Raw genomic sequence first — 22,270 nt, 5'->3', positions numbered from 1 at the left:
CCTGATGTTGTAAGCTTTTTATTGAACACCACAAGGTCTTTGACATGCTCAGTACAACCCACAATTTAGGGCGTAATCTCCATTATTTTTTTAATATTCTTACTTTTAGCATACTTACTTTTAACATACTTACTTTTATACATTATAAATTTTCACTTTTATAGCATATACATATCCACCTTTTTTCCTCCACTGAATTTGAGCTGTGTTGTCCTTGTTTCTGTTCATGGTCAGCTGTTACCTGTATTCCTCACACGTGAAATTGCACACCTTGAAGCTCTGTCAGTTATTCTGTTCTTTAGTGTGGTGCAGATGTGTATCTAATGCTAAGCTCTCTGCATTTGTCATCTTCCTTTCACATTTATGGCCATTCCTTGACTTGAAAGCAAGCCAGTTTGTTGTCCAGTTGAGAATTACTTCCTTACCTTCTTACCCTGTTCATTAGTAATGTATTTGGTACTGGATTAAAAGCTTCCTTGGAATCCAAGTGAATAATATATGCTTCTTTACTTTTGTCTACTTTTGTTGTCCTTTTCCCAAAGAAACAAAGCTAGTTTGTTATGCATGATTTCCATTTTGGTAATCTTCACACCAAACTATTAAATATTCTATTTGTGTGGAAGATCTGGGCAGTTTACCAAAATAGAAATGTTCCTCTTGTATTTTTAGATACCTGTCATACTGCCATAAGCAATGTTTAACATTTTACAGACAGTACATAAAGCAATGTGTTTGGTACTGTACCCAATGCAAAAATATGCTTTCACATAACAGAAATGAACTACAACCTAATAGAGAAAAAAGTACATTCCATCAAGAAATACTTTAAAATGTCCTGAAACATATATTTTGTGCACAAAAATCTGCCAGTCAAGTTTTTACAGCAGTTACAGTTTCAAAGAGTACCCTGGGGTGCGACTATTACAATGTGAAAACAGCAAAAGAAATATGAGTCTACAAAAATGTCACAAACACGTGAAATCTAAAAAGTACCCATTAAATTTGATGGAAGAATTACTGTTCCAACCTATTAGGCTGTTATATATTTAAAACTGGAATTCCTTTTAAAAGTCTTGCCACTGAAACCCCAATGAATCCCATAGTGATTCATGTTGGAAAGAAGTCTGATTTGAGACTTTTGCCATATCCTGTTTTTTACTTTACTGAAAATTTTGTGAACATGTTAAAGGTAATGTAGAGCTTTATTTGCAACAAAATGTTTTCCTTGCATAGTTGGTATTTCTGATCTTTGTGATTTATTAGTGGATACAGATTTTAAAAATGACAAAAATAAAGATGAGAATGTAAGCATCTTCATTGTTGGCTTCCTGAAATCTGAAAGCAAAGCCTGAGTTTGTGACTCTCCATGCAGAGATAGTTGTGTTCTATATGCAAATTATGGTTTCATAAATGTGACCACTACAACCAGCTGCACAAGTTTGTAGAGCCTTAGAGGGCTGGTTCTCTGGCCATTCATGTGACTTAATGCTTTTACCACACTGACTGATACATCCTAACATTGCTTCTGGAGGATTTCTGGCCCCTGGGCACTTCCATCATGACAATTGATCTCTTGGACTCTGCAAGCCCAAAGCCCCTTGAACCATTACCAGATGGAGTTGTAACTGGGGGTCATATAGTGAAGTGACAGAGCTGGCATCTCCCTCTACATAATCTTGGACTAGCAGATGTCCCTCCTGGCATATTCTCTTTCACTCCCTTCAAAGAAGAGACACAGTTTGTATTGTATGTTTAGGGGCTTCACGGTCTCTGGGACTGCGGCAGTTCTTCACAACAAACTTTTGTCCCACTGAGTATTAATTTTATGGTATCACCAGCACACACTGGCATCTCATTCTTGGCTCTCCTTTCAAAATAATTTATAAATATAGTGGAAAACATATCTCATACAGACCACTGTGAAACTCCACTTTTGACCTCTTTTACTATGAATACTGACCATATACTCTGATGCTCTCACTTTTATCTTTCAATCAACTACTTATCCATGCAGGAAGCTTCCCTTTTTAAGCTGCTATTGTTTAGATAGATGCAGGGTCCTTTAGGCTGCCCTCTACTCCCAGGGGGTTCTAGTTCTTACTTTGTCCCCACATCCCTGTCAGGATTGTATTGAAACAAGCCTTAATCATAACCTAGCAACAGCTCAGGTTCAAAGAGTGGACCTGGAAGTGGTTTATGGCTGGGTGGGCTTGATGATCTTAAGGGTCTTTTCTTACCCAAATGATTCTACGATTCTCTGAATCTATAAAGAGCAATACAGATATTGCTTCTGAGATAATACATAGATTTCATAACTTGTGATAGGTCTTTTTTTTTCCCAGATATTTTCTTCCATGTTGAATCAAGAAGCACACTCTTTTCAACCACCTTTTCTGACATTTGTCAAAGGCTAACACTGAGCTTAGGCTGAAGCCTCCTGGCATGCTTAAGGTCCCTTGAATAATGTTCTACCTAGGAATCTTCTGGACTTGTGTCCTGCACTTCCTTGGAGTCCCTTTTCTACCCTCAGCCTCATCACCCTCTGTAAGCTTTCTAGTTTTTCAAACTTTAAACCTAGACCTTAGGACTTGCCCTAACCTGAGGCTGTACTCATGTTACTTTCAAATCCTATGGGCTAAAAGGATCATGCCTTAAAAGAGGAGGTACAAATGTAGTGTTAAGCCTGCTAATGTTTTAATAATCTAATGGTACAATTTACCCCATTAATGCAGAAAAAATACAATAGCAATACAGCTGAAATTGTCCTATAAACTTTGTTTTTCCTACTTTCTCTGAGGCTGTACTCACCTTCTGCATGTCCCAATGGGTCCTAAGGTTAACAACTTCCATCTTCCTTAAAAAGATTGCTTCAGAAATGGATGTGTCATTGGCCTCCTGGGTCCTTTGATGGAAAGACTTCGGTGTTCAGAGTAGGAGTCTCTTTCCCCTATGATTTGGGATCTGCTTGGGTTTTCTTAACAGCAGTCTACATTCTTCTCATTGGATAATCAGATGATTCTCAGGTCTGAAATTTTCCCCACAGCTCCTTTCAATGTAAAAAGCCACTGTTACAATGGGATAGTTATGCTTTTACCATATAAGGTACACACAGGCTGTGGTCAACCCAGGCAGGCAATACTCTCTTGACCACTAGGTGATTGTCATACACACACACACACACACACACACACACACACACACACAAAAGAAAACCCCAAATTATAATCAGCCTATGTCAAGACAAGCCCAGACAGCTCCTGAAACCCAGCACTGTCTGATCGTATCAGTGTCTGGCCTTTTACTTGTATTGACAAAATCCTATTTACTGAGATATATCTGAAAGCACTGAAAATAACAACACAGGGAATAGTTTCTCATTGCCTTTGCTTTTCTGTGCCTTTTCCTTTATTTGAGAACAAGATTCACACTCTTTGAAGTAATTGTTCCTTAGTCTTGCCCCAAGTCTATGCCAGACCATGCTGAACTTGCTTAGGATGCCCTCACATAATGTGCTCCCTATAAACCAGCATCTCCAAGGCCTGTCTTGATGGTCTTTTTTTTCTATCTTCAGTCTTACCACCCTTGTAGACATTTGGGTTTAGAAAACCCTAATTCTAACCTGAACTCATGTATTTTGAAAATCAAAGTATGCTGTGTCAATGTCATCATTCCTATATAATCCACATCTTTTTTAACTCCTTTGAAGAACTGTCGGTATTGTAAAGCAGTATGTTCCTCAACAGAATGCTAACTCTTCCCAAATAAATCAGATCTACCCAGGTGTCTCCTGATTCTGTTTCTTATCAAAGTTTCTAGTAATTTGTCCTGTACTCATCAGACTTAGATTCCTACTATTTCCAGATTTTCCCTGGAACCTTTTTAAAAGATTGATTTCCCATCTTCTGCCTTCCAGAAGCAAAGCAATTTTAAGCAATAGGTTAAACCCTGCAGCGAGTAATTCAGCTCTTTTGTCCTTGAGTTCCTTTAGAAATTTGGAGTGTATACTATATACTCCTGGTGATTTTCACTTTATCTGTTTATTACATAATCTCTTCAATTTCAGACTGCTCTTCAGATGAGTTCCCTGCCAAGAAAGGTTCTGATTTTGGAATCTTCCCAGTTCCTTCCACAGCGACCACCAATGCAAAGGGTTCATTTAGCTTCTCTGCAATGACCTTGACTTCTCTGAGTACTCTTTTATGCTGTGAAAACAAACTAGCCTTACAGATTCTGGCAAACCTCCTGCTCCTGATGTGTTTTGTGGTGAAAAAGATTATTAGTTTTGGTTCCTTTGTTAGGTATTCTTCAGATGCTTTTTGGTCTGCCTTATTATGTTTTCACATTTAACCTTGCAGAGTTTGTAACTCTTTCTTCTTGTGTCATTTGAACATGACTTCAGCATTTTCAAAGACAGATTTTTGCTTCTAACAGCCTTACTTACCCTGCTGGTTAGTAACACCAGCTTCCTTTGCCCTTTCTGAGGTCTTTCTTTAGAGAAAGTATGTACTTCAACTACAGTATCTTTAAATAGGTTCCTTGGTGCCTGTACAAAGTTGAGACTCTGAGCTGCCCTTCTCTTCATTTGGCAAACTTCCTCATTCTCACTTTGTTACTCTTTTTTGAATTACAACAGAACTGTAGGGAAGAAGTGCCTGGGTGTAAGCCCCTAGCTGTTCCTTGACCATGATCTAGTCTAGAGGTTTTTCAAGGAGATTCCTAACAGGGTTCCTTTCCTTAGAGCTGGGTCTGTAAAGAACAAAGAAATAAAAATGTGGGGGAATATCTGCTGGTCTAGGACTTTCTGTGTGCTTACTTGCCCTTGCTTTTTTCCCCTAGTCCTATGGATATTTAATTCACGCAGCCACCCTGTGCTTCCCTCCCTCGTAGCACTATCGGTTTTAGCGGACAGTTGTCCCCATTTGTATTTTTGTGGGGCTCTTACTGGTGTCACATCTGGAGTGACAGTTGTAATGAAAGTGAGTGATGCTGTGCACAGTCAGGCTGTAGATATGCCTTGAGCTTCCCTGCTAAAGCACCAGGGACAGCCCTTCACGGTAGGTGTTCAGTGACCCAGATGTGTCACGGGTCTGGCATGCGCAGGGCCAGCAGAACCAAAGGGACAGCTTGGTATTGGGGCCTCTGTGCAGAAGTGATGGTGAGATTGCAGAGAATGAATATGAGGCTGAGCAGAAGGCAGGGGTAGGGTTCCCCTCTCATCAGTCTCATCTAAGGCACTATCAGCCTTGGGTAACTCAGCTGCTAGTCAGGCTCATTAGAAGATCCATGGCTCAGGGTGATGATCTGCTTGTCTGGATGCACCGTACCTTTGGGTATAGGGAACTGACTGCCTGGTCTGGGAAATCTGTACCATATCTGTACCCTGGCTAAGAAAATTCAATTACAGCATTAAAAATCAACAACTTTTGAAAATAATGAGATGTAAAAACAATAACAGGTGGGGGTTCTTCTTACTTCCTTTCCATGGCACTTTTTAAGACTTTTGTTCTAAGGTTTTTTTAACTCTCATATTTCTCTGCAAACCAATTCAGAAACCTTTTGAAGACCTTAGAAAAAGATGAAAATACTTCAGCCAAAAAGTGAAATTCAAAAGTTAGAACTTTGTGCCATGGCACTTTACAAGTGAAAGTGAGAAACCAGTGAGAAAATTGAAAGCTTGAGTCCTGCCTACCATTTTAATTTAAAAAATATTGTCAAGTGTGAAAATAAACATGTAGGATTAACCTATTTTGACATATTCTAAATTTGGGATCAAAGAGATAAGCTTGTCACAGTGGGCTCCCACAGAATTTGGGGAGATAAAATTCCTGAGGCTTTGATCAGCTTTGACTGATCCTGAGCTGTCATTCAGTGGTTTATATCCCTGGAATATATAGTCATGGTTACAGTATGTTCCTCCTTTAGTATGCACAGATCTCTGCTCTGCAGAAAGGAAAGGATTTTACGCTCTTTTATAAGATCACAAATAAAGATTAAGATCTTGCATAGCGTAAATACTGGGTTTTATTTATTTATTCTCTAGCAGTGAGGCACCACTAGTACATGGGTGGGATTTCTCCTGTCTGTGCACTTGCTATATCCCACTTCCTGCACTATCCATTTTGAGCTATAGCTATCTTACTTATTTTTGTTCTGTGCATTAGTATTTGCCAGCGGGTGGTCATGAGTACAACAGAAATTCTGGGCAAGCAGCTGGTACTTCTGACAAGGTTTTCTTGGTCCTACTGCTGTTGAATTATCAGGAGAATAGAGCCGAAAAACATTTTTAGAAAGCTGTGTTTGATGCCAAGTATAAACAAAGACTACCTCTATCAAGAAACCTTTCTTTCCTGGGTACCTGATGCACTAAAACTAGCTAGGTATAAATGGTTTTATTAATGATTTTTCGGCTTCAGGCTTGGAGAATAAAAGCATTAGCTCTTTCAGACCGTAGTACTTCTCATATAATCCCCAGCTCATTTCAGCAGCTATCACCTTTCATTTGTCAGCTCAGAAAAATTGACAAACTCAATCCAATGACTGTTATTGACTGCAAAAGCTTCTGTTTTCGTGGTAATTATCTTAGTTCATGCCACAAGTCTGAATTTAAGTGCATAATTCAAATTCTTTTGAAGTTATATGAGCATTAGCTGTTTCATTCCTCTGTGTTATGCTTGACAAATTTGGGTCCTATTTAACATTTCTAATTATTTTTTTTTATCTTCAAAGAAATTATTCTTGTCAAGCTATTCCATTAAAACATAGTTTTGGAGCAAGATTTTACTCATGGAAGCATATTGTTGTCTTTGCATAAGCAGAATTTATGAGTTCAGCTCCTTTCCACAAGAGATTAAAATTTCTTTGTTTGCTTTGTGATTTTAGAGGCTTTCAGATTCACTTAGTTCACTTTTAAAAAGTAGTTAAAATTCACTTTTTATCGACAAAATCTAGAAAAAATGCGGGGGCTTTGTAAATGATTACTCATATTTTCACACTAATATTTATTGGCTCAACCTTTTGGAAAACCATGAACTATCAGAAGAATGGGAATAAAATAATCAGAAGTAGTAATTATGAAAGCAACATGGAAGTAAGAGTTTTGATAAACAAATAGTATAATAGTAACTATGGGGACGTAGGAAATTAATGTTGATAAATTGCACTTTAAAGTTTCTCTGGAGGTTCACTTCTTCACGAAATTGAGGGCAATATTATTTTTTACAAAAATTGATGACTTTCTAAATTTGGACTCAGAATACTATCAGAGAGACTGCTGTGTCATTAAAAGACTGACAAAGACTGCTTTCTAATTATGAAAAATCTATAAATATAGCCTTCCAGACATGCTAAACAGTAGCCACACCATAAGGTGAACTTTATTTGTATTGAAAAAATGAGTTTTCAATTTATCTTGATCTTGAAATGTAGGCTTGTAAGTGTTCAAACACTCCAGAAAATGAATAGATGACATGGTGAAAAGGTCAGCTTGGACTAGGACAGATCGAAAGACTCTTAAAAAACTGTGTTAACAGAATAGGTATTTATGTTAATATGATATATATAATATGTAATGGTCAATTTGAAGCTAGTGATAACAAACATTTTTTTATATTTAAATAAAATTTTGAAAAGACAGGATGACTCAATAATTTTTTTTACATTGCCTCTGTAGTTGACATATGACTGTAACTGTAAATGCTTGGGTATCAATATTGTTCACTTGACTCATAAGAAGTTAAACTATATAAAGGGCAATAACCTGATGTGGGGTTAGAGTTCCAGACAACATTTTGCAGCTAATTTCTTCAAATAGGAAATACCACAGACTGCACAAATCTGAGACTCCAGCATTCTACTGGCTGCCCATGGAAATATGCGTAAACCTTGTATGGAATACACTAATGAAATAAAACATCTGTGGGTATAGTTTCTGCCCATGCTTAAAGTAATTTGTTTTATATCTTGAATCGTGAGAGTTTGAGTCCCTCATGTTAGTGTTGAGTCTCTTTAATACTATCTTACCTTGCTATTCTTATTATTCATGTAACCGCATAATTTTTTCTTTAAATTCTGTTTAAGTCTGGCCTCTAAGATGCCTTTCAAACCTGAGTTTACAGGCTAATTATGTATCAAGAAAATATTTTTTATCATTGTTAAGTGGGACAATTTTTTTTGTTTCACAGTGTCCTTTATTGTAAGAAAGGTAAATAAAGATAAATATTTTACCAACTCATAAACGTTATATATGTCTGCTATGGCAGTATGTTCTCATATCTCCATTTTCCCTCTAAAATGGAAGCATTTTATTGCCTTTGCTGCCTTCCATTGTAGTGTTTCACCTTCTGTTGTATTCTTTCAAATTCTGGTAACAAGAATACTGAACACAGTATTAAAGACATGCTGATGGAAATATCTCATCTTGCTGTGTTTCAGAAGAGCACAAAATGCAAAAATATTTTGGTTTTAATAACGTACAGAGAATATGAATTTCACCATATGTTTTGGCCAACAAATGTAATTCTTGGGATTCTTCTCAGGACTGGGTTTATGTGCAACTGTCCACTAGAGTGCAGGCTGAGACCAACAAACTCAATTTGTTCCTGTCATAAACTGACTTTGAACCCAGGTGTCTTAATGTACATTGTTAGTACATTAAAGCACTGCACCTTCTAGCTTCAGCTGTGGGTATATATACTGCTATCAAATTTGATGGATATAGCTTGTGAAGCTTAGTGACCTAGGGTAGTGATAATAAAGTATTCTGGAGCCTGGATAACATTTTGTTCTGTCACTATGGTTTTCTTGCTCTGGTGACATCAACTAATTTGTACTGCTTTGTAGGAGATTTCTGTATCCAGCTTTTTAGCCAGAGTCTCCATTTCCTTGCACTGCTCTTACTCATCTCTGTCAGAGTGAATTTCTTTCAGAGACAAAATATTGCTCAATATTGATCCCATTGTGCTAATTTCAGGTTCTTGTATTGCAAATCAGCTAAAGTGCTGTTCAAAACACTGAAGAATTTTCTAACACAAAATGTACAAAGAAATTGACCCATAGAATATCTTCCAACAAGAATCCTCTGTTTCCTAATCCTTTAAAAGACCACTAAAGTCAATTTAACAGACACTGCATAAAAACCATTTTTATTCTAAAAAGTTGTCACAACAGGAGTAGCTAGTGTTCACAAAGATCATAAAATTCTTAGGATTTTTGGCCTGTTTCTTATTTTTGCCTGTTTAGGACATTCATCTTCTACAGAAAAGTGCTTACCCCAGAGGACATTTATACCAGCAGAGTGATTTGGAGTTCTCCTTCTTACTGTCCCTATAGAACCTATTGAAGTTTTTGTAGAACTAGTAGGGAGTTTTTTAGTTTACTTTTCTGTAAAGGAAGAATATCGCATATCAGTTCCCTTTTGCTTCCTCAGTTTTGAAAAAAATAAAGCACATCTGTTATTTAATTTTTTTTATCTCCCTAGGCTGCTGTGAAGGCTGGCTTCAAAAGACAGTTTTTTTCAGTACTTTGAACCCTAAAAACATTCTGTTGTATTCTGAAAAATAAGAATTGGATAAATCTTAACTAATGCCTGTCTTCCTTTTCCACAGTCTACAGCCCATCTACTTTTGAATTCCTTAATGATCCCTACTTCAAAAATCACATCCTGCTCTTTGCCTTCTTTACCTAATCATCTCTTTTGTATAGCTCAGAGCTGCTGTGCCTCCATGCTAAAATCCCACATTTACTATATGCTGTCTCTGCCATCTGAGTCAATGTCTTCCTAATGTGAATATGTTTTTATTTAGAATGGTTTTAAAGTTACAATAGCATAAAAAGTATGGATACAAACTGAAAGATAAAAAAATAATCTTAGTAGTAGCAAGTGCTCAGCTTGGGCTATTTCAATCTGAACAAATCATGTTTGTCTGATGTAGACGACTAAAAGCAGAATCTCATAATAGGGAAGTACCAGGAAATATTGAAAAGGAATCATGCTGTCAACTCTGCTTATGAAATAAATTAGGTTTACTAATGGTTATATTTCCCCTCATATCTACAGTGGGAGCATAGAGTTCCTGTTCTTCCAAGTTAGGATGTCAAATGTATTTCCTGACAGCTCCAGCTCACTTTTCATTATTGATAAGTTAGAGCAGTGTGGCTGTTAGCTGCTCTTGTGTAATTAGTTCAATGAGGTTAGGAAACAGCCAGAATAGAGAAGAGATGAAAAGTACTCACATATAATATGATAGTGGCACCTGAGCTCCCTCTGCCCTGATGCCAAGCTAACACTCAGGATGTTACAAAATGAAGGCATTGTGCCTTGTGTCTCACTGTTCTCCTGGTGTTATGTCCTAGGGACAGAGCAGTTATCCTCCCACTAAGGAAGGAAAATGTGTTTGAAGCTAATTTGGGGAATTGGGTGTATTGGCAATTTGAAAGGCAAGTAAGTGGGTTGAAGAGATTTCATCATGCTGAGGTGAGACACAGAACAAACCCAGAGTGAGTGCAACAGTTCATTTTATTTTTTTAAACTTAGTTAAATTAGCCAGTGTATGTGAGAATGCCAAGATATTGTCTTGCCCCCACCCCCAATCCACAGGTTAACTGAAGGGGTAATTCATCTCTCATTCACAGAATGGATTTAGCTCATTGCTTAAAACCTTCCATGCTAAATCCCATATAACGATGTAGAAAATGATTCTATATAGCAGCTCTTACATGAAGGTTAACACAGTGTAATAATGAAATCTAAAAATACAGTTAAGATAAATTACAGGAAATTATAAATAAAAACAGGAAAATTCTCCATACCCAAAATCTAAAGCTTATCATAAACAAAAAGAAGGTTTGACAGATGTTCCACTGAATTAAAAAAGATGAGTATAAGTGGAATTTGTATCAGGAGAAGAAAAAATGACTAACAGCAAACTAGTTTGCCCAAATATGAAGGGATACATGTATTCAATATAATTTGTATGGAAGAGTAAAAATTTCTGTCTTTAGAATGTATCTGATGTAAAGATTACAGATAATGTTATTTTCCAGTTGGAGTTTTTGCAAGTTAATACACTGCAAGAGATTTGGGGACTTGGGAAAATTCATGGATGTAGTGTGAAAAGCTACTACATCATCACAGGAAAATCTTGCCAAATCAGAAGGGACGGAAATAGAAGATAATCTTCTTAGATATTAAAAATAGCCTTGAAAAATAAGGGGAAGGTAACAGAAGAAATAGAAGTCTATGAAGTATGTAGGCAGCTGCTGAGTCTAGAAGCAGCCTGCCAAGAAAGTGAAATTTTATACTGAAAGCCAAAAATTAATTTCTCGCTTCTAACTAGGGAGTATCTGTGATTATGACGAGTATGGGTGGGCAAAGAAGGTAATTCATGTTTTGGAAGGAATCACTAGGATTGCCAGAAGACTTGCAGTCTGAGACTTTGTGTCTCAGTTTACTTTCCAAAGCACAGCTTAGCAAGATTATCTGTGATTTCCAGTTGTGGATGGAGATAGGAAAAAAGATCATGTGCAATATCTTCCGTTTTTCTAGCACCTGTGTTCCGCTGTCCTGGTTTTAGGTGGAATGATGTTACATTTTTTCTTAGTAGCTGGTACAGTGCTGTGTTTTGAATTTGGTATGAAATTGTATGAGATTGCCTTAAAAGGGGAATTTGGACGTGAGTAAGAGCGAGTATGAATGGAAAAGGAGTTTCAAAATTAGAGGACTGGTCAGAGACAGATACAAACATCAGGAAAAAACAAACAGAGAAAACATCAGCAAATAACACACAGCATAGAGAAAGAGCAAATCTAGCTGGAGAATATACTCATACCAAAGAAAAAATTAGCAATCAAGGTACTGCAAAGACAATATTTACCTATAACTAGAACCATAAGTATGAATAAAACAAGAAAACAGTTAAAATTCAGAAATTGCTGTATGTCCATAAAATTTTTATGTGACATGAAAAAATGTGTAGTTTTAAAAATTGATCAGAAGACTGTTTAAAGAGTATAATTTATATACTCATTTCTGACCCCAGAGAGAATAAAGTGGAAAAATTCTGGATTTAGGGAATTTTGCAGAATTTTCTCTGAAATACTGAGAATGTGATACTCAAAATAGTATCTCACTTGGACAGAAAGAGAACTTAAATCTAACACTAGACTCTAGTTTTCAAGGAATAGATGCTATAGAAAGGTAAACTAATAAACAAGCCATCAAAATCTAAGAATAGAGAAGAGTAACGATTTCCTATTAGGACATGAAAAGCATAAAAATACCTTAATATTGGCTTGACGGATTCTGACAGATACTCACCATGCACAAGAATCTCTGGCATTTACTGCTTATAAATCTGTAAAAAAGGTAGGTATCTAAACACAGATTTCAATGTCCTGAATTTTGGCACCTGAGTTTGAAAATACTGGATTTGCAACAGGCTTCCATTGGCACCATAATTACCATGATATCATCCTATTTGGTTTTAATCAAAGGCTGGTAATAAGTTGCATTTCTTACCGTCTTTATGAATAAGTAGTTCCAAAATTGCATAGTATAAAGAATTATATGCTAAAGCTAAAAATCCTATAATAATTCTGACATACTTATGCTCCCTACAGAAAATGCTACAATATAAAAATCTAACAGTTTATTGCAGTCTGTTAATGGGCCGGTTTGCTAACAAGCTTCTGCAGCTAACCCTGTTTAGGTCTTCCAGCAAGGGGGTTCCAAAATAGGACTTTGTTCACAGTAGAAAGCCTGACATTACAACAAATGTTATTTGAGCAGTGAGGAAGCCATAACTTCATATTCTTTATTAGATTATATATAGAAATTCAGAACTGCAGCATATACCAGCAGCTGCATTTGTATTTAATGTGCTCCTCAGACTGTAACGAAGTATGGATGGAAAAGTTTAACTCAGGTAGAAATTCCTATTTGGAAAAATATTTAGAAGATGAGTCTTGCCTAAAAAATAATGTTCTCTAGCTATGAAAATTATTTTCTCCAAGAGCAATTTCTTCTCTGTAAGACAAAGATATAAAGACATACTGTCATATTTATTTGTCTTTCTCTTCAAACATAGTAATTAGTTCCTGAAAAATTCATTCTATTAGAAAAAATACAAGAGCTCATTAGCAATTTCTTTTTACTTTTCCCTTAAGTTTTGAGATTGATTTCAGGGTGGACTACCAAATTGCATGCTCCATATTCTGCCAAATAGCAAACACTGCTCTCTGAGCAACAACTTATACATATGGTACATTTGGGGAGAGATCTTGCTTGCCAGCAAAGTTAAAAAAGTCTGTTGGCAAGCAACAAGAAAGTGGGGAGGGGGGGTCTGTAAACTGGAGGTTCCCCAAACTCAACTAAGTTTGCTTTTATCAAAATTGACAAAAGGTAGATGTGAATGTTTCATAAGAAGTAAGTTAAAAATATAAGCAACTTGACAGATGGTTACATATTAAGCATGTCTTTGAAACTTGTATCACTTTTCGTTAATAAAAGCATCTAAATTATTTGTAATCAGCTCAGATTGTTTCTTGACATCTATCCAGCAAAGTCATAATAGTCCACACTTGGGACCTTGTTAGGAAGTGAGACACAAACAAAACTTATGAAAGATTACCTGAGATACTTGAAACTTTTTAACATATATCCTCCTTCTATGGAACAAGAGAGGAATGTGCAAGGACAGGAGTAGAGTTCAGACATAAATTTAAAAGAAATTTGGCCTATTTGAATGCTTGTCTGTCTTAACAGGGGTTTTGAGTTAGAGCCCTCTAGTTCTGTCACAGAGATCTGAATGCTTCTGAGGCAGATGAAAGGTGCAAATAAACTTCTGGATCTCAGAGTTAATGGAGAGGAGGATTCAGACAGCTGATCCAGGGTAGCTGCTGCTTTTGCAAAGCAGGCAACAGCCAGAGAAGTCTTATGGAACCTGCCAGGCAGCATGATTTTGCCCCACACCTGTAGTAAGTCAAGCTACCTACCCTCAGCACAACCCTGTGTTTAGAACACAGGATCCTGGCCTAAATCTTGCCTAGTCCAGGTGTACCCTTCTTCCCACATGTGCTTAAAGAAAGAGGCTGTTATGTCAGATACAATAGCACATTGTCAGAAGAACAAGTCACAACTTGGCCACAAGAGTTTTCAGTATAACTCTCTGAAAAAACCTAGGGAAAATAAAAATGTAGCAAGGTTTCCAGAAGATGTGCCACTTAGCAACATTACAGGAGTCTACTAACTAAAATTCCACCAGAAGTTTTCCTCCTCAGGCCATATTATAAGTAGTAGTAATAGTTAGTAGATGTTATGGGTTGATCCTCAGAATCCTAATTATGAAAAATAATGAATTTGGCATGGATAATTGTAGTACTACAATTTTAATTCATACTTCAAGAGTGCAGAAACAGATGCACAGACAGTAGAGAACTTTTTGAACTGAATTATGCTATTTTTTTCCCTCCAGATTAATTGCGTGCTCTTTAACTGTCTCAATGATCAACCATTATCAGGTCTTTCATTTCACCTTCATGCTCATGCTTTCCTGAATGATGCTACTTTCATTAAATTTGTTTTCTTTTTCTTGCATTTAAACAGTTCCTTTTCATTCATTAACAAACCATATATGAACATTTGTTGTCCATATGAAATTATGCCAATAGAAGTCTTGCAAACTGAAATAGCTATGTTTTCCCACTCTGAGGGCTGGAAAACTTGTCAGTTGAACTATAACAGGTTGCTTTTGCCAAGTTTTCTGGTTACAACTGAATAGGAATATCTGTGAAATTAAGCAACATTTTCATATTTGATAGTTTGTCAGTTGTCTAAAAAAAAAGCTAACTGATACAGCAATCTTAATATGGAAACATATTAGCAATATGCTCCTCTGTGTTGATCACTGCAGAATCTCTCTCATTTGGCATAGCTTCAAGAATAACTATGAGCATGGCAGGATCCTTGGCTTAGCCATCTTCTTGCACTCATGTTGGTGTAGTAGGGTAACTAATTGTGCAACTTCTGTGCACATAGTCAGTAAGGGGGAACTATAAAGACAGCTTCTGAGATGCTGTGTACCCGGTTTCCAAAAAATGTCCTGTTTTCCAACCTGAAGCGTCCTCCTGGATGAAGAGGGAGATTTTTGATCAGGCTGCAGGAAACCATTCTCTCAGCCCTATCAGTTGACTGCATTCAGATCAGTGGTGCAGCTCACATGCAGTGCAACCCCACGGCTGGCGCACACAAACCCCTCTTGGGGATGCTCTGAAAGGCAGGTGCTTTCCTTTTGTCCATCACGGAGTTCGCTGCCCCTGTCACTGCCTCCAGTGGGAACCGAATGGGTCACGTTCGGCTGCGTTCGGGCACTCTTCACTTGATGCCTCCAGCCCCGTGGAGCAAACACGTGTACCTTGCTCCCATTGAGTGCTTCCATAAAGGCATGCCCTAGAGGCAGCCAGCCAGCCAAAGTAGGCAGCTTCTCACACAAGGAACACAAACATGCCATACCAACATTTAATATTTATTATCGTACCTCTTATTTTGCACTGCAATGGGATATATATATGTGAAAAACGCCAATCGCTTGTTTTTAATTTTTTTAAAGTTTAATAGTAATAAAATGGTTATAAAAATAGCAATGTAATTAGAGTAGTAATAATCTGGACAATTTGGATTAGGACAATATGAGACAATAGAAACAAAGAGTTACGGAAAGTCCAGGTACCTTTTCCTGGGCAACATAAGCCCAAAAAAGGACACACGTTAACAGAGGATTAACCCTTAAAAACAATAGCCTGTTGCATATTCATACATCTCATACATGATGCATCAATTCCATTCAAACACAGGATTCTGTCTGGTCATCCTCAACTTCTTCCTCTTAATCCTAATGGCGTCTTCATGGCTGAGCGAGTTGGGGAGAAGTTCGTTTCTTCTGATAAGAGAGCAATAAATTCTTTTTCTCTGAAAGATTTAGGTGTCCTATGGCTGCTATCTCACTGCCAGTCATTTCTTTTAAAAAAGTATCTTACATAGCATCGTTTCTATTTTAACATTATGTTATAACCTAAAACTATATTTAACACACAACGTAAGAGAATTAATCCAGCATAACTTTCTAACATAACACATATAATATTAATTTTAATATTTGCGAAAAGCCAATCATAAAATACGTATTTTTCACATATATATAAAAATATATATGTTCAGCTACCTGTGCATCCTGCGAGACTTCTACGATATGGCAGCAGCTGGAGGTATATAAACCATAATAAATAAACCATCACTCAATTTCCACATCAATTTTATATCCAGAGAACAAATAAAAACTCATATTTTTCGACGTTTTGATATGTGAATGTCAAGCTTTAATAAACAACATTTACCTCCAGAGCGTGAGCAGGGCGAAAACCCGCATGCTTAATGTCAAAGCATAACATTAGAAGCAACATCTGTCAGAAAACTGAACAGACATTCAAGTGACTGGTTTACAGTGTCGCGGAGGCTCGCAGGCTGGCAGCGGGATCAGCTCCGCGGCGCATCCGCAGCCGGGCTCCGGCCGGGCCGCTCGGGGCGCGGCTCGGCAGCCCCGGCCCGCCCCCGGTCCCGCCCGCGCTGAGGCGCCAAGCGGCGAAAGCGGCGAACGCAGCGTGGCCGCGGCACCATGAGCGGCGCCCAGCCCGGCCACGAGCCCGGCCCCCAGCCCGGCCACCAGCGGAACGGGTACGCGAGTGCAGGGCCCGCGGGAGGCCTCGCCAGCTCTTCCCGCCCGCCGTCCCGCGGCTCCCTCGCCCACCGCCACCGTGCTCCCCTCGCACGCCGGCTGGCTAAACTTTTTCCGGGCGGGCCGGGCCTCGGGGGAAACCCTGGTGGCGGGGGGTGCGGCCGCCCCAGCCTCTGAGGGCGGGAGGGAGCGAAGCTGGAATCCTCCGGGACGGGAGGGAGGGAAGCTGGAATCCTCCGCGGCGGGAGGGAGGGAAGCTGGAATCCTCCGGGACGGGAGGGAGGGAAGCTGGAATCCTCCGAGGCAGGACGAGAAGGGTCCGCGCAGCCGGGAGTTCCCCGGGCAGCGCCGGCCGCCGCCGTGCCGGGGGAGATCCATCCCGGTGGGGAGGCCCATCCCCGGTGGGGAGGCGTTTCCTGGAGCCCCTGGAGGCTCTGTGGTGAGGGCATGGCCTGTTTTACATGGGTTTCGTAATGGCTGGGATGGGAAGAAGAGCAGGTAGGGTGTCTTGTGTTCATCATTTCCGGAAATGAGGACCGGCGTGAGTAATAGGCAATTAATTAAAGTCAGAAGTGACTCTGTAGAAGTGAAGTACGTTCAGTGAAGGAAAGTGTTCCTATACTGCTTAATTGAGGCTCAGTATTCAAACACAGTGTTTCTCTTTACAGGTTTGATGGGTTATCTCCCAAGAAAATTGTGAATACAACTAATTTGCAATGAACTGAGTACTGTTTTTCTGTAAGAAAGATTGAGTTTTCTCTTTGAAAACCTTCCCTCCCAGTACGGAATATGTAATGACCCTATCTCAGTACCTATATAATGGGAAAAATGAGAAGCCTCAAGTAAAGAAAATCCCACATTCATTTAATCTAGTAATGATCATAAAATATGACATTTAAAGAAGAAGCTTGTATTAAAGGTCATCAAGAGCCTGTATCCTGTTTGGCTTTTGGGGAGCAAGAGCTTAGCTGAAGATGTTTACTTCTTATTTTTTAATACACACTAGATTTTTTACCTGTGATTTCAATGCCAAGGTATTGATAGTTGGTCTTCAGTAGTATACATGATACTGGGGAATAATACTGCTTGAATAGAGTTGCAACATAATGCACATGACATCAAAGATAAGGAAGCAGAGGAAAAACTTTTAAAAAGAGTGAGATTGATCTGATACACCCCCACTCCTTCAGCTGTACTATATTGTTGTATAGCTGTCATAATTGTCATATGAAAAAAATTTGAGATTATAAATTCCGGTTTAGGATTCTCAAAAGAAATTTTCATTACGTTAGACTGTTTTTTTAAGTAGCTGAATGACATTTGTTCCTTTTTCAGATGGTGTCACAGCTTACTTGAAGTGAAAAGAGAGGCAGTGTTCTGTAGTTATAGAATCTTTTTCTCTATTTTCCCTTGAAATAACCTTTACAAAATTTTCTATACACTACTAATTATTCTAAAATTTAGGTTTTTCTTTCCCCCATTGTCCTTAGCAGTATTCTTCATAGCTTTCAGTTTCTGTTATTTTTATTCAGAAGTTCCTATGGATTATCCTAAGGGTAAGCCTTGATTGCCTGTCTTACAGCTAGCCATAGTATTTTCCAGAGTAGCTTTCATTCATGCAATTCTAGAGCTTGCAAATGAGCATAAAGAAGATTATCAGCTGCCCCAAATCCATAAACTAATTTTCATGTGTGTGCTTGACTGCTAGCCAAGGCCTTGGCTTCTGCTCAATCAGAAATTAAGTGGTTTATACCCATTTCACACTCTTGAGTTCTTGTGCACTGAATAAGGGAATTGTCTTGCCAGACATGGTGATATTAAGTCGAAGTAATTGAGTAAGGGCTTTGGGGGGGGGGGTTATTTCTCTTTGATTTAAGTCTTCTGCTTATTTTTTAGCTATGCTCTTCTCCCTGTGAAGTTGGTGCTCTGAGGGACCTCCACTTACATATAGTTCTGTATTTATTAGAAAAGTAAATACTAGCTTTTGTTATGTTTTGAATAAGTAGAGTTGCTAGGGAATAATTTAACAAAAGGAGATCTCACGACCTCTTAGTTCAGAGTACTGCTATCTTTCTGGGGCCCTTTTCCCTGAATGTTTTATTCAGTGTAGTTCTGCATTGTGTTTTATCCCTCTCCAAAGACATCACTGTGAATGTCACTTAGGCAGAAGTGATCATTGAGAGTCCAGTTGTGGTTTAGATTTTGTAAATCCCTTTTTTGGAGATATTTTAAATAATCATACAGCTGAAACATTTTCTTGATGTTTTAGTTAACCTGGCAAAGTTCAGTTTGGCACAGAGTGGTGTATGTCTTTTATCTCTTCTTGCTCTGAGCACTTTCCCTTCTTGGTAGGATATAGCCCCAGCCCTTTAGTTACAGTGAATCAAGTTAGTTTGGGCATTTTTAGAATCACATTCTTGATTTGTGTGTTTGCTTTGACAATTGACAGTTCTGGGCACTATTTGCAATGTTGTCAAAGTGTGAGAGAGGAGTGTGGGTTGCATCAAGAGTGTGTGTTCTTCCCTCCTTACTTTGAGATGGTGGCCTTAAAGGTGATCCTCATTCATTCCAAGAACAAGCCAAAATTGCTAACTTGTAATGTGCCACATACAGACTATTCAAAACTAGCAATTTGCCTTTGGTAAATAGCACATTGTAGGTTTCTAAAGTACAGTTTTATCATTGTTTTCACTCAAAAACTGAAACCTCTTTTATGGCAAGCTAACTGCAAGCCTCTAATACTTGGTTTTAGTTATAAAAATAATGATTAACTAAACACTTGCCTTCTAATGTTTGTCTTCTGAAAGTGCTGGTGCTAGTGTTGCTGGGAGATGTCTTGCTGCTTGCAGTTACCTGTGATGAATTTTTCTGCATGGCTGTACATCACAAGACAGGCATCTTGGTCTTAACCTGTAGTTTTTTGTAAGAGGAGCCCAAAAAGAAAAGTACTGTGCCCCTTGTATTTTGATAGGCTAAATCATTTTATTTGGGTTGTTCCATTGGTTTGGTTTTCAGGTTGTAGCAATGATAGGTGAGAAAGTTTGGGGGAAATTTCTTTCAATTTGATCTTCTGTTTGAAATTTTCAAAGCTTAAATGTATGTGTGGAGAGGGAGATATCTGCCTTTCTTTTCTTTGAGCTGAAAAGCACAGAAATTCCCCTGTTGTGTCTTACACTGTCTGAGCAGGCTTTCACCCATAAGTAGGCAAGAGAAAATTCCTTCCTCCTTCCCCCAAATCTACCCTTCAGGGCAGGGAAAGAAGCAACCTTTTGTGGCACTTCTATATATTATTTCTAAAGGAAAAGTTCTTGAACCCATCTCCTGTCAGTTTTCAGAAGGCTTCATAAGACAAAATCACAAGAGAAAATTAGCAAGGAACTGTTGGAACGGCCTCAGATCTTTGGTGGTAAATGTTGTAACAAGAGGTAAACTTAGGGTGATAACAGATATTAATGCCTGCAGAGGAAGTTACCAAATAGGAAGCTACTGAGCACTTGTAGGCAGAAGTACAAAATAACTTAGATTAGAGGTTGGCAGTTATCACAGTCATCATAAAAAAGATTATGTTGTTTGGGTGAGAAGAATGGCAGTACATGATATACCCGAACCTTAGAAATACACAAGGTGTTATCTATAAAGGATAAATTGCTCTGTCTTTGAATTGCTCAGTGCTCTGAATATCTCAGCCTTCTTATCTAAAAATGTAATTTGCAACCTTGCTTGATGCCTTTTCCTTGAAAGGAAATGTTGCATGTATAAGTTCCTGGAAAGCACTTGAAACTGATGGTTTTACTATCAAAATATTAGTGAATGTGTGGTCTTAGCCACATTGTGATCCTGGTTACTTTAAACTTGAGCACATTAAAATAGTACAATTTGTAGTAACTCTATGTCTGTGGTGTTTACTGATGGCTGGTTTTTTCTGTCAACTATTGTTTCAGCAGTGAAGCATCCTGCAAAAAAAGAGAGGATTATTTGGAATGGCCTGAATATTTTATGGCAGTAGCTTTTCTGTCAGCACAAAGAAGTAAAGATCCAAGCTCTCAGGTAAGAAGGTAATATATAATAATAAGATAACCTAATCTGTATTGCCAATCACATCAGATGTACACATAGTGGTTTCAGGAATTTCTTAATAAAAGTTATTTCAGTGTATAGCTATTCAGTTTTTAACATAGTCAGCACCTTCTGTTACAAAAATTCTCTTATTGGGCCTGACCTCATATGTATAATTCTGTGTACATTTGTAGCTTGGAGTTTTATAAATCATCTTTTCATCTGGAAGTTAAAATAACACATGCATTTTGTCTCCTTTTTCCAGTAAATACAGTCACTTTTAGAAGAGGATAAAACTGCTGCAAGTTCTAGGTTGTAATTTTTTAAAACACAACATTTTACAAGTTTCTTTTCCTTACCTGTAAGAGTATTTGTTTTTTATTGGGTTGACTGGAATTTTCTTCTAGTTTGTACCTCCCTCAGGATCCCCTGTTCTGTATGCTTCACTATCTGTTTCCATTTTTCACATGTTTCATGTGCCTCTGGTCAATATTGTTCAATATTGATTTCAGGTGATTGATACAGCTCCTGAAACATGCTATTTGTTCTGCAGGATCCAGTCATCCTGTTAGTCATCACCCTTTGTGTGAAAAAAATCAAGAAGCAAATCACAGAAAAATAATCTGTTCACTTCATTCTGTCCATTACGGCACTTAGCTCTCTGAAGGTTATTCACTTGGGGCTAAAGTTTTGTTACCCAAGGGCTGGTTGAGAAACACCTTGTGTGAATTAAAATTAGTACTGTTGCAATTTCAACAAATAATATAGGCAGAAAACATAAAAATGGGACACATCGTCATTCTTTAAGAAGAGTCTCTTTGTAGATTTAGGTTGAAGCAATAAAGGGTGAGAGTTAAAAGGTTTGGAATTTTAGTGCGTGTTTGCAACAAGCCACAAAGTCTTGTGAGGCCTGCATAAGCCAACACATGTATTTCTGTTACATCTTTCAGAACTTGTTGCTCCTACTGCTGCTGGAAAGCTAGTCTGGGGAGCTGAACTTTTGTGTTTACTAGGGTTCATTCAGTGCTGTTTCTGCTCCCTGAACTAGGTTATTTCTTAAGCAGACAAGGAACAGTGCTAGCAGGCTGGGATGGGAACAGCATGACCAGAGGGGTAGCAGAGTTACATCTGCCCTGACTTATTTCAAAACCCCATCAGTTAGGTACAATTGTAGCCCTGCTTACTAGATGGTGTGACTTAATATATTAAGTGAAGCTTGTATCTCTTAAATGAAAATCGTAGGACTGACTATTAGACTAGGACTGACTGTCTCATCTTCATTGTTGACATACTGTTTTGCATGCTGTTAGTACTATGTAAATCTGATTTTATTTAGGTTGGTGCCTGCATTGTAAATTCAGAAAACAAGATTGTTGGAATTGGATACAATGGGATGCCTAATGGTTGCAGCGATGATGTACTGCCCTGGACAAGAACAGGAGCAAATAGACTGGACACAAAATATCCCTATGGTAAGGCTTCTTGTGGTT

The 22,270-nt window shown here is 38.2% G+C and overlaps 1 protein-coding gene across 4 annotated transcripts in view; it reads left to right on the top strand.

The window, feature by feature from the left end:
• The window catches only part of DCTD (dCMP deaminase), a 59,376-nt gene that overhangs the window by 23,769 nt on the left and 13,337 nt on the right, over nt 1-22,270 (top strand). The window contains exons 1-3 of one of the 4 annotated variants that reach the window (XM_066548307.1): nt 16,610-16,723; nt 20,666-20,771; nt 22,117-22,252. In XM_066548307.1, coding sequence (XP_066404404.1) covers nt 16,665-16,723; nt 20,666-20,771; nt 22,117-22,252 — 301 coding nt within the window. In that variant the 5' untranslated portion in view covers nt 16,610-16,664. Of the gene's footprint in view, nt 1-16,609; nt 16,724-20,665; nt 20,772-22,116; nt 22,253-22,270 lie in introns of those variants that run through there. The other 3 variants (XM_066548308.1, XM_066548310.1, XM_066548309.1) reach the window with 3 other exon arrangements.

Source organism: Molothrus aeneus, chromosome 4, assembly GCF_037042795.1.
Source record: "Molothrus aeneus isolate 106 chromosome 4, BPBGC_Maene_1.0, whole genome shotgun sequence".
In the NCBI taxonomy this organism is placed as follows: domain Eukaryota; kingdom Metazoa; phylum Chordata; class Aves; order Passeriformes; family Icteridae; genus Molothrus; species Molothrus aeneus.
This window is presented reverse-complemented; position numbering and strand designations above follow the sequence as displayed.